Genomic DNA, 19,228 nt, shown 5'->3' on the forward strand with positions numbered 1-19,228 from the left:
ATCGTTATATTTTGCCAACAGATTGACTATAATCATTCAGATACACACAAAATGGTTAAATAAACTAAGGACAATTATCCTGCCATCAGGACACTTGTTTTCAGTTGGCACAAGCAATTCAAAAACTGCAAATACAAGATCACTGACGAGAAAGGGCGAGGATGAAAGTTGAAAATTGACGGGACGTTAGTGACGTCAATTGCAAAAGCGCTACAAAAGAATCCACGGTAAACGGTACGCGAACTGTTTATCGTTGTTTGTATCTGCTTCGGGTCTACTTATTCAGTTTTAACCAAATGATTGTAAATAAGAAATTTGTTATCAATACTATTTTATTGTATTTAACTAGATAAATGTGTACTCAATAAATTAATGTAATAGTTAACGGTAATAATTAGTAGTGTTCCCGAAACTTGTTTAATAAACGATAGACTGTGCTAAGTAGAAAAGGATACTTTTCAATTGAGAAATATCTTTATTGTTCTGTATATAATCATGTTGTTTTAAAAACATACAATGACATGAGTAAATTAATAAAATAAATTGCTTTTGCTTTAACATTTTCAGTCCTATATGAGTTCCAAGGTTACTCAAAAAACCACGAGAAAAACCCGGAGAATGTCCGGCTATCGGGCATTTATTTTATTTTGTTTTTTTGAAACAGTGGAACGAGAATGTGATCGTTTTTTTCTTGCTTCATCTCCACATATGAGGCAAAGTGAAAGTTACATGACTCATACACCTAGAGACTAGGGAGACTACTTTCAGAAAGAATGACGCTTATTACAATTTCGATTTATTTTACGACGTCATGAACGTCAATTATTGTATTGTTAGCGTGCGCCGCGTTTCGTACCCCTTGTCATTTGAAAATTTCACAGAAATTTCATTTGTTTACATTTTGTTTTGATTTTTTCACTGTATATAGAGAACATGTTCCGATATTTGTCTCATGTAAAATTGTGTACGTAAATTTAAAAATGTGAACAGTAGAGCTGCAGTCCTATTACTTTTTGAACAACCCTCGTATTTTTTCAAAATGTTCCTACAAGAAAAACGTTCACCTGCAAATGAGTATTAAGATTGGTAATGGAACTACATGTATTGTAAACGATTATCCTATTGATTTAATCCATATAACGTTTAACTATTGCACAGAATGATTGTTTTAACAAAGTATACCAGTATCCGGATGTTGAAAGCTGTCCGGTTTTCTGCAATTACTGCTGTCACATGGCCATGTGACTTTTTATGAATACTTTACCATTACTTTGCATGGCTTAATAAGACTGAGTGAGCCAGCAACATTTCATAATTTTGCTGTTTTGGGTGTTCTTTTGGGTTTCAGATTTTCTCTATTTTTAGAGGAAGTAACTTATGTTTACTAAATTATTTGTTCTTTTCTGTCTATCTTAGGTATTACTTACAATTTTTGTTGTATAAAATTTACCAGTTGTAAGGTCATCAAAGGCATAGAGGCCCGGATGACTGAATAATAATATTTTTACTGGCTTTATATACCGTATAGACTGGATTGTTCTAGTTTGTTCAGTTAGTACATACCTACAGGTATTCTGCTACAGGAATCTTAAAATCACTATGTGAAACTAATTATTATTTTATATGTGTTTGTATATAAATTTTTAATAAACCTTTGGTAAAAATGAAAGTTGGAAAATTAAAGCTATGCATATAGGTGCTTATGTCCATATATTAAAAAAGAGAAAGGATAACATCCTGAAAACATTTGATATACAAAGTATATGCAGTTAGTTATATAGTAAAGTCTAATGGAACGGTATTTGTTACTGTAAGAGATATGCATTTAATGTTTAGACACTCACACAACTCAAACTTTATTATATGATATAGACTATTTGAGATTTTTTTTTTTTTACTTTTATACTATACATTATAGTTTTCTTTCTACAAGATTATGAATTTCCATACAAGTACCAATGCTAATAGGATGTTATATTTATTTTTAATAGAAACTGGGAATTTTTAATGTTATTTGCAAATATATCTATCTTAGTATATGGATATAATGTGACTTACAATATTTCTGTATCTAAAGACTTACAGTTATGATGGATGAGACTTGCATTTAAATTTATATCAAATGATTATACAGGTTTTGATTGGTCTACAGTTTATAGGTGTTATACCCAGTGTAAGCTGGCTAAAAATAGTACTATAATAGAGTTCTTTACATCATAAGCTTCTTTTCTACTAGATTTTGAATTCCAGTCCATTTACCAATGTTATGTTAATTTAGATTTCTATTTTAATTATAGAAACTGGGGAATGTTAATGTTATTACATAATGTATATCTTAGATCTGATATGGTGAAACTTTAATAATTTTTTATTAAAAGAGTTTACAGTTATGACATTTTTATTAAAGTGGTGGAGACTTTCATTAAAGTTATAAAATAAAACGAAAATGTACTGATTAGTTAACAGGTTAATGGTTTATACCAGTGTTAGCTGGCTAAAAAATAATTTAATAAATTAAAATCTTACCTTCTGTATTCTCCTATTTTATCCATCTGAAATTGTGAGATTTGGGCAGGTTACATAATGACCTATCCAAAATTGAGGTTAATTAGTGTCAATTACTAGTTATGGCAGGGCAATGGTGCAATTCCCACTGGCAGTTGCATGGAAAATAGATTGTATTCCAAACCTTTGTGCTAGTAGGTCCTACTGGTTTTACGAAGAAAATTCCCCTTTAAAAATTTGGGTCAAGCAATAGATTTTAAAATTCAAAACTCAAAAAATTTCGAATTGTTATCTATTTTCTAACATGGGGCAAATTTTAAAAGGGAAATTTGTCTTATCTTTTTGTAATGGGGGGGACAAGGTCTGAGCCCCCATCTCCCGAAACCCAACTACAGACTTTTCATAAGGGGAGATTGTTATTCACTTTAATAAAATTTTTGACTAAAATTTTATAGTGGTGATTTGTGCCCCATGAAAACGCAAATACAAAAAGTAAAAAGTCGCCAGATGAAAAACAAAACAATTGCCCCCAAAAGGGTTCGTCTGTTTATTTTCTGTTTTCGCCCGGTTCCCCTGATGCAAAAATAAATGCCTCCAATCTTTCTTATCAAAAAAAAAAGTTAGTTTTTTAATGTCTACAAAATATAGAATTGTACATGTAATAGTACAGTTATGTTCACTTACAAATTGACCTGTTTTAAAATTGGCACAACCAATAAATGTATAAGCCGTTGTTTTTTTAGTAAAATAATATACAATATATAAATTTTATTTGATTAAAACTATAGTATGTAAGTTTTTTTCTTATTTTTTTTGATTAAAATAATCTACCTGTTTTAATTAGAAAAAATCTAAAAGTATTTGCCATGTGAAAGAACTGTTTCACTTTTAGGGAGAAAGGGGAGAAAGTGTGTAAGCGGCCGTTAGCTTAATCGCTACCGCCGCGTACATTATTCTGTGGTCATAGCATTCGAGTTCAGGTCAAGCTGAAGTATTTCTCATCCTGTGACTGCATATAACCTGAGTTTAATTCACTCATGCTCTGTAAACATCAGAAATTTAGGGACACAAATCAATATAGTGGGGAAATATGTTGTGGTTCATTATTAAAGATGAAATGTGTAGCCGGCCGGATAGCTCAGTGAATCTTCCTGACAGTCATGGGTTCGAGTCATGGTCAAGAAGTTTTAGTAAGTGTTTTTTCAACTGACACATGTTTGATTCATTTAACAGATTGTATTGAAATTTGAAATTGACAAAGGCAGTATTGTATGCATGATATTTTAGATGTACAAAAGGCATTTGATACAGTTAATCTCACTATACTGCACATGAAGAAGTTCTTCTTCTTCTTCTTCTTCTTCTTCTTCTTCTTCATGAAACTTCTAGCATCTGCCATAAATAATGACTTTATGACATGGTTCAAGTCTTATTTCTGATGGACAGCAGCTGGTGGATGTGTCTGGTACTCATTCTACTACTGCTCCGAGTACCTATTGTGTTTCCCCTGAGGTTAATTTTAGTTCCTCTTTTATGTCTAATATATGTCAATAAGCAATAAGCTTTTAATTATATTCTGGTGGCTCAGGTATCCTTGTTATATTATAAAATAAATCTGAAGAAATTCTTTTTTTGTTAATGGACTAAACATTGTCTTTGCATCTTAACAAGACAGGGTCTATCCCTTTTGGATTTAAAGTTTCAAACTTAAACTGGGCCTAGCCTCCATGTCGCATGTAATGGTATTATTTTGGCGTCGCCTTTGATGCTTTGCATCAATGCTTTTTTGTTTTCCATTGTTATGAATAATACATTAACCTACCGCCAGCCAAGGGTAGACGGGCTTTTTTGCCTCGGGATTCCTTTAACGTGGTTTTATAAACATGTATCTACAAACATGGGGCAAAGAAATGGTCCGAAAAACTTTTAAGATAATTATGTTCCTTTTGTTTGCTTTTCTATGATTGGATCTCCTGTGACGTTAGAGCTGGCTTGTTTTGTATTACATTATGTTAAAGCAACGCTTAATTGATAGCCACATATCTATTATGATAATGTTGAAATTTCTGTAAAAGCATTATAATTCAAGTACCTGTAGACAAAGGGTACTTTCGAATACTTTTTAGAATGAAGATAAGCGTTTCTTATGTTTGCTGTTTGTATAATAATCGTATGATAGAAAATGACAGACATAACAAATGAATAGTGACATACGATACTGAAAAATATATAAGAGATAAATTATCGTAAAAAATTTAGAGAATAAATATAGATAAGTGTTTTCTCATAATTATTGTCTTTCAACCATAGTATAGACAATATAATAAAGAGATAATAAAATAGCTTGATACTTAACATGTTGTTTTATAATGTATTCCTCAAGGACAAATACTTAGGTAACTGTGTAAAAAGGATAAAATATTCCTTGAATGCTCAGTGTAACACACTCTTTTAATATAATAATTTTATTTATACAATTCTTATTATCATATACTTTTTACCATTATGTCGTCTAAAATAACGGATAAGGTTAAATCAATTGCAAAGTAGGAAATAGCTCATTATAGAAGCATTTTAGTCATTTTTTTAAATACGGAAGTTATATTGCGATATGACACTTAAATGTTTTCTTCATGTTTCGGACTGGAGGCCGATATAAGTTTAACTGCATTTTTAGTGTAACAAAGCTTCATAACCGCCGATTATCCATGTGCATAAACATGGCTTAAACGGGGGACTGTTGATTACATGGCTCATTTATTTTTCTTATAAACATACATGTGTATATTGGAATCGTGACTGCTAAAAAAAACTCACAATGAAAAGTCTAGCCATCATATCTCTAAGTTCTTTCATCAGAAATGCTAACGAAGCGGTCCCGTTTTTATTTTATATAAGGTGTACAGACATTCAGTACACATGTTATCAAAATATGTGACAAAAGTTTACCATCGTTATACATGAAAGATCATTTCTGTTTTGTTATTTGTAAATGCCAATTATTGTAAATCATAATGTTTTGAGATTTTCTATACAATACTGAAAATAACTTGTATCAAATCAATTATCTCTGGTAAAGGATCGATTAATAATAGCAATCCAGCTCCGATTAATTCTTTTTGGACCAATCTACCACACACTTTTAATGTTAAATAAATATCTTTATATTAAAGGTCATATGTTTCTAATGGCAAGTTAAAAAATAATTAAATTGATATCTTGTTGTAAGTATGTCATTTCCTTTTCATATTTTGTCAATCAATGATGTTAGATTTAAGATTTAAATTAAACTCTAACTTACCGTTAACGAAATTTCATGTCCCTGAAATAAAAAAGGAATTGGAATTGTATACTTTTCCTTAACCAATCAAGAATAATATAAACATAAAATGTCTTTCAATTCACTTTTTAATTCTGATTAATGATTTAACATTAGTAAAACTAGAAAAAAATGGTTATCAAGCGAATAAAACGATGTATTTTGATATTCTATTATGATAAATGTATACAACGTTATATACAACTGATTCCTCATATGAAATGAAAAAACGAATTGAGTGCATGCGCTTATAATTGTCTTTAAATGAAAGGTGTTCCAATACAATACGCGTTGTTCACAGTTTCCCTATCAAAATGATTTAAGATCGAAAATAACACTTAAGATTATGAACTATCATAGTCTGTTTAAATAGGACAGAATATTTTAAGAAATAAGCTTTGATCGAAACGAAAATATATGAAATGTATTTTGTTAAAAATATCAGTATGTTAGAATGTACATGTATCTTTACAATGAATAAAATCATAATCAAACTAGTCTTATGTGTCCGTGCTTAATTTTGTGTATTATTGATTTCTGTCGTAAAGGGTAATGAAAGACAACCGTTGCACAAACCATTATAAAAACGAAATCAGAAATGTCTGTAGCATCAACAAAAATTGCAAAATTGTTTAGGAACGGAATAAATTGAGCACATATTCCAAACACGAATTATCTGCTTTCCATCATTGAGTGTTTATTAGTGAGTCACTTGTTTGACACAAACGAATTGCAGAAACATACAGGTAGACAGTTGTGCTCTAAAGCCTACTTTTCTTAAGTTAAATAATGAAAGAATTAAACCACCTTATACCTAAATGTAGCCCACAACATTGTGTACGTAATTTGTAATAATATGTGTGAAAAGTTGATTTCCTATCGACTGTAAAACTCTGATTTAAAGACGACTCATGAAGATATGGAAGAGACTTATTAGACATGTTTGTTCCATAATAGATCGTCATACTTTTAATGAGATGAGCTAATCCCTTGCTACCTTTCAGTAAATTTTAACACTTCAATACTATTTTGACAACTACCTCAATCAAAATCGCGGTTGAATTCATTAATGTAAAACCCCATTTACCGTCCAGTCTCAATAAATTAAAGTTTGACTCAAAGACATAAACATGTATCCCTGATATATTTGAAAGCTAAAAGAAAAATATTTGTAATACTTTATATACAAGTTTGATTTTAGACCTCACGACAGCACAATTATATAACTACTAAAGCTCTTAGTATTTTTGTTACATTGCTGAGGAATTTCAAACGCGAATTTTCCGCCATCTTATATCAACTGTAAGCAAGAAGTGTGATACGGTATCACGTTCCCTACGGCGAATTTATCAAAAAAAAGTCAAACTTATTATTTTCCAATACATGTGACAAGCTTTAAAAATAAAGAGTCATAGCCAAAACATTAAACTGGCTGGATTATAGAATTGATAATCCTAAAGCTATATAATATTATATGTTAAATCTCACTGAGTAGATGTATTACATAGAAACTAAAGCCTTTTACTTATTGGTGTCAGTAATTTCCCTTGGCTCTCTCTTTTACATTTGTCTCGGAGAAATATCGCCTCGCCCGAGGATCGAAGCAGCAACCCTGGGTTACTAATCCGATGCGTTTTATCTTTAGCTAAAAGAGTGGCTACTACTTTTAACGATTGGTATTGTTACAAATAGATTAATCTTTTTTTTACATTTTATTTTAAAAGCATGTGCTTACCATGATATAAAGTACAGTATATAGTTACATAAATATTCTTATCTTTTATTTTAAACTCACACGTCGACTTCAGTACCATATCAAGTCAATTCATTTGATACTTATCTATATTTTACAATGACATTAGAAAGGAAGAGCTTATTAATTCATAATTAGTAAACTCGTTATTTATTTTTCCGAACCTAGAGTCTGAACTTGCAATTCATGAATCTATTGTCTGATTGTATTGTTTTACTTTGTATTTTGGTCACGAGGCTTATCACTTTAAACAGACTATTTTCGAATGCAGTGTTACACGCCTGGTAAATGATCGAGCTACCTCTTTCGGGAGATATACAGATATACGGTAAATTGCTCTATCTAATGCGCGCTATTCTGTAATGATAGACAGAACACGACTTTGTTGTTCTACAATAATTAGGAGAAAATCTTATTTAACAATAAAGCCACAAATAGATATTTATCAGTGAATTCTAAGATATATAATCCAAATTCTTAGAAATTGCTTCAGCTAGATTATTTAAATCATTTTCGTCTTGTTGGAAAAGGAACAATTAAATGGATAATATGAATAAATACACATTCAGGAGAAAGGGCTTTAAAATGGTATTAATTAAAAAAAGCCATTGAGACCAAGCTGAAGTAAACAAATTCATTCAGCACAGTCACATGAAACATGTAACCTATTAATAAAACATGTCATTTCTAGATAAAGTTATTTGTTGTTTATTTTGTTATCATTATTATATTCAGATCAAGAAATTAAATGCAATTTAGACATGATACACTATATTTACTTAAAGAATCTGTTTAAAAATCTTTTTGCATGACTTTTCAAAATATGTAGTGTTTATGATACCTAGATTTGTTTTTTTAATGCATTATTCCACATAGTACCGTTAAACATATACATAGCTTTGGATTCAAATTTTTAAATCACTATTTATGTACCTCTCGGTAAGCGCTCGAAATAAAAACAGGCGCCTGTTAAAATCATTTTAATGGCACCACTTGTTCAATATTGTATACAAATCATTTCGTAAATATTTGTTCAGCTTTGTTAAAAAGGTTTTCGTTTCCTTTCATATAGTTGGTGAGTCTACATTATTTCGTTTTCATTTCAATGATAATTTATTTTGTTTTATATCAATCTTGTCTCTCTAATTTAATCATCTTGACATTCATACAAATAAGTAACATAATAAAGGCATGTAACCCGGTTTTAAAACATCATCATTGTAGAAAATTCCAGTTGGAATACAAATGCAAGCCACATACAATTTACAATGTCAATGATAAAAGATGATGATATAGAATAATTAAACAAGCTTTTGTAAAAGCAGCATATTCAAAAATTGATGATTAATTGACTTTGGCGGAGGGGAAGGGATTTGCTTAAGCAATCTATGCTTGGTCTTCACATAAATTAGCTACACATCCTCCTTTCTCTACCTATTTAGCTGAAATCAATTTTCAATTTTGGTAATAGTGACCATGATATTGATCCTATGGGACTCAGTAGCACTCTTACGTGAGAATTTCAATTATGATGCCAAACAACAAGTTTAAAAACAATTTCTCATTCCGAAATGTTATTATATACTGGAAACCGATTTTCCGTTTTTTAGTAAACGTGACGTAGAGTTGGTACTAGAAGGAACAAAAATAAATCCCAAGCTAGCGTTTCACATTAAGTTTCATGCTCACCACGTGTGCATGGACTATCTCATTCCAAACTGTTGCTTTTTACTCGAAACCAATTGTCTATTTAAGCAACAAAGATCTTGACCCTAGGGGACTCCAAAGCATTCTCAAGCGAGGTCTTCATTATGCTTGCTTTACACCAAGTTCCACTGAATATCTTATTCCAAACTATTGTAATTGATCGCATACAATTTTTTTTTGTTTCTAGGTTCAACGGCCTCGACTCTAGATGACCGAAAACAATCAAGGTGAAGTCTTCACATAAACTTGCACCACACCATCTTATATTAAAAAAAACTCGTTCTTATCAATAGTTATTGACCAGAAAAACTAATTTCCTCATTTTAATAGTGACCTTGACCCTAGGGAGAACCAAAACCAATTGTAAGGGAGGTCTTCATAAAACAAAGCTAAACATTTATATTCATTTAAATATAAACTCAAAATAATTTTCTATTTTAGTAACAGTGACCTTGATATTGGTCCGTACTGGTCCTTTCAGCGAAGAAAATGTCCTTAAATTTGGATCAAGCAATATAATTTATAAAGTCTCAAAACTTCATATTCTGAATTGTTATTCTATTTTTTTCTAACATGTGCATAGTTTGAAAAGGACAGCTTCTGTCTTATCTATTTGTAATGGAGGGACACAGGTCTGAGCCTCTAGGTCTCCAGAGTCAAACCAACTACAGACTTTTCATAAGGTAGATTGTTACTTGCACTTGAATAAATTTTTGCACTAACTTTTAAAGTGGGTGATTTGTGCCACAGGAAAACCGACAAAGTACAAAAGTAACCAGTCGCCAGATGAAAACATCAAAATACAATCTGCCACAAAGTGGTTCGTCTGTTGTATTTTCATGTTTTCGCCCGGTGCCCCCTGATGCAAAATATAAATCAGCCTCCATAATCTTTCTTATCAAAGAAAAAAAGTTAGTTTTAATCTACAAAATATAGATATTGTACATGTAATAGTACAGTTATGTTCACTTACAAATTGACCTGTTTTAAATATTGGCACAACCAATAAATGTATAAGCCGTTTTTTAGTAAAATAATTATACAATATATAAATTGTTATTTTGATAAAGACTTATTTCTTATTTGTTTAATTAAAAATTAATCTACCTGTTAATTAAAAAATCTAAAAGTATTTGTCATGATGAAGAACTGTTCACTATTTAGGGGAGAAAAGGGGAGAAAGTGTGTAAGCGGCCAGTTAGCTTAATCGCTACATTATTCTGTGGGTCATAGATTCGAGTTCAGGTCAAGCTGAAAGTATTTCTCATCCTGTGACTGCATATAACCCTGAGTTTAATTCACTATGCTCTGTAAACATCAGAAATTTAGGGACACAAATCAATATAGTGGGGAAATATGTTGTGGTTCATTATTAAAGATGAAATGTGTAGCCGGCCGGATAGCTCAGTGAATCTTCTGACAGTCATGGGTTCGAGTCATGGTCAAGAAGTTTTAGTAAGTGTTTTTTCAACTGACACATGTTTGATTCATTTAACAGATTGTATTAAATTTGAAATTGACAAAGGCAGTATTGTATGCATGATACTTTTAGATGTACAAAAGGCCTTTGATACAGTTGATCTCACTATACTGCACATGAAGAAGTTCTTCTTCTTCTTCTTCTTCATGAAACTTCTAGCATCTGCCATAGGTAATGACTTTCTTACATGGTTCAAGTCTTATTTCTGATGGACAGCAGCTGATGGATGTGTCTGGTACTCATTCTACTACTGCTCCGAGTACCTATTGTGTTCCCCTGAGGTTCATTTCAGTTCCTCTTTTATGTCTAATATATGTCAATAAGCAATAAGCTTTTAATTATATTCTGGTGGCTCAGGTATCCTTGTATATTATAAAATAAATCTGAAGAAATTCTTTTTTTGTTAATGGACTAAACATTGTCTTTGCATCTTAACAAGACAGGGTCTATCCCTTTTGGATTAAGTTTCAACTTAAACTGGGCCTAGCCTCCATGTCGCATGTAATGGTATTATTTTGGCGTCGCCTTTGATGCTTTGCATCAATGCTTTTTTGTTTTCCATTGTTATGAATAATACATTCACCTACCTCCTGCCAAGGGTAGACGGGCTTTTATGACTCGGGATTCCTTTTACGTGGTTTTATTAAATTTTCTACACATATAGGGCAAAAAAATGGTCCGAAAAACTTTTAAGATAATTATGTTCCTTTTGTTTGCTTTTCTATGATTGGATCTCCTGTGACGTTAGAGCTGGCTTGTTTTGTATTACATTATGTTAAAGCAACGCTTAATTGATAGCCACATATCTATTATGATAATGTTGAAATTTCTGTAAAAGCATTATAATTCAAAGACCTGTAGACAAAGGGTACTTTCGAATACTTTTTAGAATGAAGATAAGCGTTTCTTATGTTTGCTGTTTGTATAATAATCGTATGATAGAAAATGATAGACATAACAAATAAATAGTGACATACGATACTGAATAATATATAAGAGATAAATTATCGTAAAAAATTTAGAGAATAAATATAGATAAGTGTTTTCTCATAATTATTGTCTTTCAACCATAGTATAGACAATATAATAAAGAGATAATAAAATAGCTTGATACTTAACATGCTGTTTTATAATGTATTCCTCAAAGACAAATACTTAGGTAACTGTGTAAAAAGGATGAATTATTCCTTGAATGCTCAGTGTAACACACTCTTTTAATATAATAATTTTATTTATACAATTCTTATTATCATATACTTTTTACCATTATGTCGTCTAAAATAACGAATAAGGTTAAATCAATTGCAAAGTAGGAAAAAGCCTATTGTATAATCATTTTAGTCATCTTTTTAATTACGGAAGTTATAATGCTATTTGACACTTAAATGTTTTCTTCATGTTTCGGACTGGAGGCCGATATAAGTTTAACTGCATTTTTAGTGTAACAAAGCTTCATAACCGCCGATTATCCATGTGCATAAACATGGCTTAAACGGGGGACTGTTGATTACATGGCTCATTTATTTTTCTTATAAACATACATGTGTATATTGGAATTGTGACTGCTAAAAAAACTCACAATGAAAGGTCTAGCCATCATATCTTTAAGTTCTTTCATCAGAAATGCTAACGAAGCGGTCCCGTTTTTATTTTATATAAGTGTACAGACATTCAGTACACATGTTATCAAAGTATGTGACAAAAGTTTACCATCGTTATACATGAAAGATCATTTCTGTTGTGTAATTTGTAAATGCCAATTATTGTAAATCAAAATGTTTTGAGATTTTCTATACAATACTGAAAATAACTTGTATCAAATCAATTATCTCTGGTAAAGGATCGATTAATAATAGCAATCCAGCTCCGATTAATTCTTTTTGGACCAATCTACCACACACTTTTAATGTTAAATAAATATCATTATATTAAAGGTCATATGTTACTAATGGCAAGTTAAAAAAGAAAAATTGATATCTTGTTGTAAGTACGTCATTTCCTTTTCATATTTTGTCAATCAATGATGTTAGATTTAAGATTTAAATTAAACTCTAACTTACCGTTAACGAAATTTCATGACCCTGAAATAAAAAAGGAATTGGAATTGTATACTTTTCCTTAACCAATCAAGAATAATATAAACATAAAATGGCTTTCAATTCACTTTTTAATTCTGATTAATGATTTAACATTAGTAAAACTAGAAAAAAGTAGTTATCAAGCGAATAAAACGATTTATTTTGATATTATATTATGATAAATGTATACAACGTTATATACAACTGATTCCTCATATGAAATGAAAAAACGAATTGAGTGCATGCGCTTATAATTGTCTTTAAATGAAAGGTGTTCCAATACAATACGCGTTGTTCACAGGTTCTCTATCAAAATGATTTAAGATCGACAATAACACTTAAGATTATGAACTATCATAGTCTGTTTAAATAGGACAGAATATTTTAAGAAATAAGCTTTGATCGAAACGAAAATATATGAAATGTATTTTGTTAAAAATATCAGTATGTTAGGATGTACATGTATCTTTACGATGAATAAAATCATAATCAAAATAGTCTTATGTGTCCGTGATTAATTGTGTGTATTATTGATGGGTAATGAAAGAAAACCGTTGCACAAACGAAAACGAAATCACAAATGTCTGTAGCATCAACAAAAATTGCAAAATTGTTGAGAAACGGAATAAATTGAGCACATATTCCAAACACGAATTATCTGCTTTCCATCATTGAGTGTTTATTAGTGAGTCACTTGTTTGACACAAACGAATTTCAGAAACATACAGGTAGACAGTTGTGCTCTAAAGCCTACTTTTCTTAAGTTAAATAATGTACCCTTGAAAGAATTAAACCACCTTATACCTAAATGTATCTAGCCCACAACATTGTGTACGTAATTTGTAATAATATGTGTGAAAAGTGGATTTCCTATCGACTGTAAAACTCTGATTAAAAGACAAATCATGAAGATATGGAAGAGACTTATTAGACATGTTTGTTCCATAATAGATCGTCATACTTTTAATGAGATGAGCTAATCCCTTGCTACCTTTCAGTAAATTTTAACACTTCAATACTATTTTGACAACTACCTCAATCAAAATCTCGGTTGGATTCATTAATGTAGAACCCCATTTACCGTCCAGTCTCAATAAATTAAAGTTTGACTCAAAGACATAAACATGTATCCCTGATATATTTGAAAGCTAAAAGAAAAATATTTGTAATACTTTATATACAACTTTGATTTTAGACCTCACGACAGCACAATAATATAACTACTAAGCTCTTAGTATTTTTGTTACATTGCTGAGGAATTTCAAACGCGAATTATCCGCCATCTTATATCAACTATAAGCAAGAAGTGTGATACGGTATCACGTTCCCTACGGAGAATTTATAAAAAAAAAGTCATACTTATTGTTTTCCAATACATGTGACAAGCTTTAAAAATAAAGAGTCATAGCCAAAACATTAAACTGGCTGGATTATAGAACTGATAATCCTAAAGCTATATAATATCATATGTTAAATCTCACTGAGTAGATGTATTACATAGAAACTAAAGCCTTTTACTTATTGGTGTCAGTAATTTCCCTTGGCTCTCTCTTTTACATTTGTCTCGGAGAAATATCGCCTCGCCCGAGGATCGAAGCAGCAACCCTGGGTTACTAATCCGATGCGTTTTATCTTTAGCTAAAAGAGTGGCTACTACTTTTTAACGATTGGTATTGTTACAAATAGATTAATCTTTTTTTTACATTTTATTTTAAAGCATGTGCTTACCATGATATAAAGTACAGTATATAGTTACATAAATATTCTTATCTTTTATTTTAAACTCACACGTCGACTTCAGTACCATATCAAGTCAATTCATTTGATACTTATCTATATTTTTACATGACATTAGAAAAGGAAGAGCTTATTAATTCATAATTAGTAAACTCGTTATTTATTTTTCCGAACCTAGAGTCTGAACTTGCAATTCATGAATCTATTGTCTGATTGTATTGTTTTACTTTGTATTTTGGTCACGAGGCTTATCACTTTAAACAGACTATTTTCAAATGCAGTGTTACACGCCTTGTAAATGATAGAGCTACCTCTTTTGGGAGATATACGGTAAATCGCCCTATCTAATGCGCGCTATTCTGTAATGATAGACAGAACACGACTTTTTTTGTTCTACAATAAATAGGAGAAAATCTTATTTAACAATAAAGCCAAAATAGATATCTATCAGTAAATTCTAAGATATATAATCCAAAATCTTAGAAATTGCTTCAGCTAGATTATTTGAATCATTTTCGTCTTGTTGGAAAAGGAACAATTAAATTTATAGAATGAATAAATACTCATTCAGGAGAAAGGGCTTTAAAATGGTATTAATTAAAAAAATCCATTTAGACCAAGCTGAAGTAAACAAATTCATTCAGCACAGTCACATGAAACATGCAACCTATTAATAAAACATGTCATTTCTAGATAAAGTTATTTGTTGTTTATTTTGTTATCATTATTATATTTAGATCAAGAAATTAAATGCAATTTAGACATGATACACTATATTTACTTAAAGAATCTGTTTAAAGATCTTTTTGCATGACTCTTCAAAATATGTAGTGTTTATGATACCTAGATTTGTTTTTTAAATGCATTATTCCACATAGTACCGTTAAGCATATACATAGCTTTGGATTCAAAATTTTAAATCAATATTTGTGTACCTCTCGGTAAGCACTCGAAATAAAAACAGGCGCCTGTTAAAATCATTTTAATGGCACCACTTGTTCAAAATTGTATACAAATCATTTCGTAAATATTTGTTCAGCTTTGTTAAAAAGGTTTGCGTTTCCTTTCATATATTTGGTGAGTCTACATTATTTCGTTTTTATTTCAATGATAATTTATTATGTTTTATATCAATCTTGTCTCTCTAATTTAATCATCTTGACATTCATACAAATAAGTTACATAATAAAGGCATGTAACCCGGTTTTAAAACATCATCATTGTAGAAAATTCCAGTTGGAATACAATTGCAAGCAACATACAATTAACAATGTCAATGATAAAAGATGATGATATAAAATAATTAAACAAGCTTTTGTAAAAGCAGCATATTCAAAAATTGATGATAAATTGACTTTGGCTGAGGGGAAGGGATTTGTTAAAGCAATCTATGCTTGGTCTTCACATAAAATAGCTACACATCCTCCTTTCTCTACCTATTTAGCTGAAATCAATTTTCAATTTTGGTAATAGTGACCATGATATTGATCCTATGGGACTTAGGAGCACTCTTACGTGAGAATTTCAATAATGATGCCAAACAACAAGTTTAAAAACAATTTCTCATTCCGAAATGTTATTATATACTGGAAACCGATTTTCCGTTTATAGTAAACGTGACGTAGAGTTGGTACTAGAAGGAACAAAAATAAATCCCAAGCTAGCGTTTCACATAAAGCTTCATGCTCACCACGTGTGCATGGACTATCTCATTCCAAACTGTTGCTTTTAACTCGAAACCAATTGTCTATTTAAGCAACAAAGATCTTGACCCTAGGGGACTCCAAAGCATCTAAAGCGAGGTCTGTATATAAGCTTGCTATACACCAAGTTCCACTGAATATCTTATTCCAAACTATTGTAATTGATCGCATACAATTTTTTTTGTTTCTATGTTCAACGGCCTCGACTCTAGATGACCGAAAACAATCAAGGTGAAGTCTTCACATAAACTTGCACCACACCATCTTATATTAAAAAAACTCGTTCTTATCAATAGTTATTGACCAGAAAACTAATTTCCTCATTTTAATAGTGACCTTGACCCTAGGGGGAGCCAAAACCAATTGTAAGGGAGGTCTTCATAAAACCAAGCTAAACATTTATATTCATTTAAATATTAACTCAAAAATAATTTTCTATTTAAGTTACAGTGACCTTGATATTAATCATATGGGCTAAGGAGCCAGTCTTAAGTGAGGTATTTAAATATAATACCAAACAACATGTTTAAAAACAATTTCTCATTTCTAAATCTAATTATATTCTCGAACCTGAACCTAGGGGGACAAAAGCAACTCCAATGGGAGTCTTCATAAAATCAAATTATACGTTAATATTATTTAAATATTAAATTCCAAACTCGGGTGACTGGAAACCAATTTCCTATCTTTAGTGACCGTGACCTTATTTCTTAGGGGCCAACGGCAATTTCAATCGAGGTATAATCTTATTATACACTACATTTCATTGAACTTCTCATCCCCCACTAAAATTACTGACCGGGAAGCATCATCTACTTTTTGTGACATTAACATTGACATTGGAAGTCCAAATGCAAAACGTGATCGTCACATAATCTTGCCGTACCTCAATTATAACTGAACTATTACAATTCTAATTCGAATTATTGACTGGAAACTGATTTTCTTATTTAAGTAACAGTGATTTTGATCTTGTGTCTAGGGGCCCAAAAATCATTCCACAGTGAGGTATTCACGTACGCCAGCTATACACCAAGATTCTTGAAATAACTCGATCTAAACTCTAGGTTTTGACCGGAAACCGATTTTCCATATTATAACATTGCTATTTTGTTATTTTTTGTTGTTGTTTTTTTTTCTTCTCTCTTTCTAAACATTCTACCTTGTTTTTGATATCAAGATCATAGTTTTGTATGAAATACAGTTTAACCAATTGAACGATTAGCTTTAATGATAATGAAGAACACAGTCAAATATCTTTGAAAGATGTTAACGACGTTGGAAGGTATAATATTTCTTCTTTACTTTTGTTCATTATAATCAAATTATATTTTCCTTTTTTCTTCAGTAAACATGAAACTGTGGGAGAAGATATATATCAACAGAAAATGAACGTTTTCTGTTTTTTCTGATAGATATAAATTCTATGTTAATGTGTATATAAGAAAGTAAGATGAAATGTATCTTTACTATAAAGTTCATCAAATAACTAAAATTTAAGAGAAGAATTTCTTAAGACAAGTTGTCTTTCATTCTAATCCTGTTTTTAAGAATATTTGAATTGCTCTGTGTATGTTATAAATTGTAACATGTATATATATATTTATATGTATATATTTATTCTGAGAAATAAAAATATCTTTAAACTAAGTAACAAAAAGGACAGGCGTATTACTATGCTAACAACATTGTAGAACTTTTATTATAAACAAATCATGAAAAACACACAAGAGAACAAAATAATAAAACATACCACATCTCAAAAAAGTAAGTGTTCTTTTATTTTTGTAATGCATTATATGGCTTTCGATTTCTATGAAATTTATTCTTTATCCACTTACAACATTTATAATTAAAACAGACAAAAGAAAAACTTTCTATTAAACGCCTTTTTAATAAAGTCATCAATATACCGTTCTTTTACTATGTTTAAAACAACTATATTTTTTTATAAATTTTAATTAATGATTTCTTTTTCAATGCTTAATTTTTGTTTGATCTCTTATTGTACTTTTTTATAATTATTTTCTGTCTGCTGTTATAGGTTTTTCGCACGTTGTTCTCTTAAAGAAAATCGGAATTCCTAAATAAACAAATTTGCCCGAAACGGTTAGGATGAAAATTTTGCAAACTTGGTTGATTTGAGGCTGTTCTATAAGTCACCATATAACAGCTATTTAAGTACGCTAATTTATTAAACAACGTGTAAGCATTATTTGTTTATTATTAACATATTATTACACATTAATTCATTTAATTATTAAAATGTGCTTCAAGACATATGATGATAAAGAGTTTCAGTATTTTATAAATTGAATGACACAGATCATTTCTTTGAAGTCTTTCAGTTGTTTAATCATTACGAATTACCATTTTAGCAAAATATCAAGATAGATATGAATATAAATAAAATAAGGTCAAGTTTTCTGGTTTAAAGAATTTTAATGTGCTTCAAGACATATAATGATAAAGAATTTCAGTATGTTATAAATTGAATAACAAAATCAACACAATGACACAAATCATTTCTGTAAACTCGTTTAGTTATTTAATCATTAATTCCCATTTAAGCAAAATATGAAGATAGATAAGAATATTAAAAAAAGTTAATGATAGTCTGGTTTAAGAATACACAACATTGTTTACGTTTCAGTTCATTGAATGGAGTTTGTTCAAAAAACTTTAAAAGTTAAACAATTCAAGAATCGAATGTTTTTTGTTGTTTTTGTTGTTTTGTTTTGTTTTTTTTTTTGTTTTTTTTCTTCAGCATTCAAGTGCCTTATGAACACAATCTGTGGCTGCGCAGTAAATAAATGTGCGTGCCAAAAACGAGAATACTTTTGGAAAACTTTGATGAATTGGAACACTTTGATGAAATGAAAATTTGAAAGCGAATCTGGTGTTATGAAGACTGCATATCACGATTACAGTTAAAATGCCAAAAGA

General features: G+C 30.3%; 1 protein-coding gene across 1 annotated transcript in view; it reads right to left on the reverse strand.

The window, feature by feature from the left end:
* LOC132740211 (uncharacterized) overlaps positions 1 to 19,228 on the reverse strand; it is a 52,341-nt gene that overhangs the window by 12,431 nt on the left and 20,682 nt on the right. Inside the window, exons 7-8 of the mRNA XM_060728069.1 lie at positions 12,825 to 12,845; positions 5,807 to 5,827 (exon numbers count right to left, since the gene is read on the reverse strand). Of these exons, the coding sequence (XP_060584052.1) occupies positions 5,807 to 5,827; positions 12,825 to 12,845 (42 nt within the window). The remainder of the gene's footprint in view (positions 1 to 5,806; positions 5,828 to 12,824; positions 12,846 to 19,228) is intronic.

Source organism: Ruditapes philippinarum, unplaced genomic scaffold (genome assembly GCF_026571515.1).
Source record: "Ruditapes philippinarum isolate M1 unplaced genomic scaffold, ASM2657151v2 ctg2710_1_1_1_1, whole genome shotgun sequence".
In the NCBI taxonomy this organism is placed as follows: domain Eukaryota; kingdom Metazoa; phylum Mollusca; class Bivalvia; order Venerida; family Veneridae; genus Ruditapes; species Ruditapes philippinarum.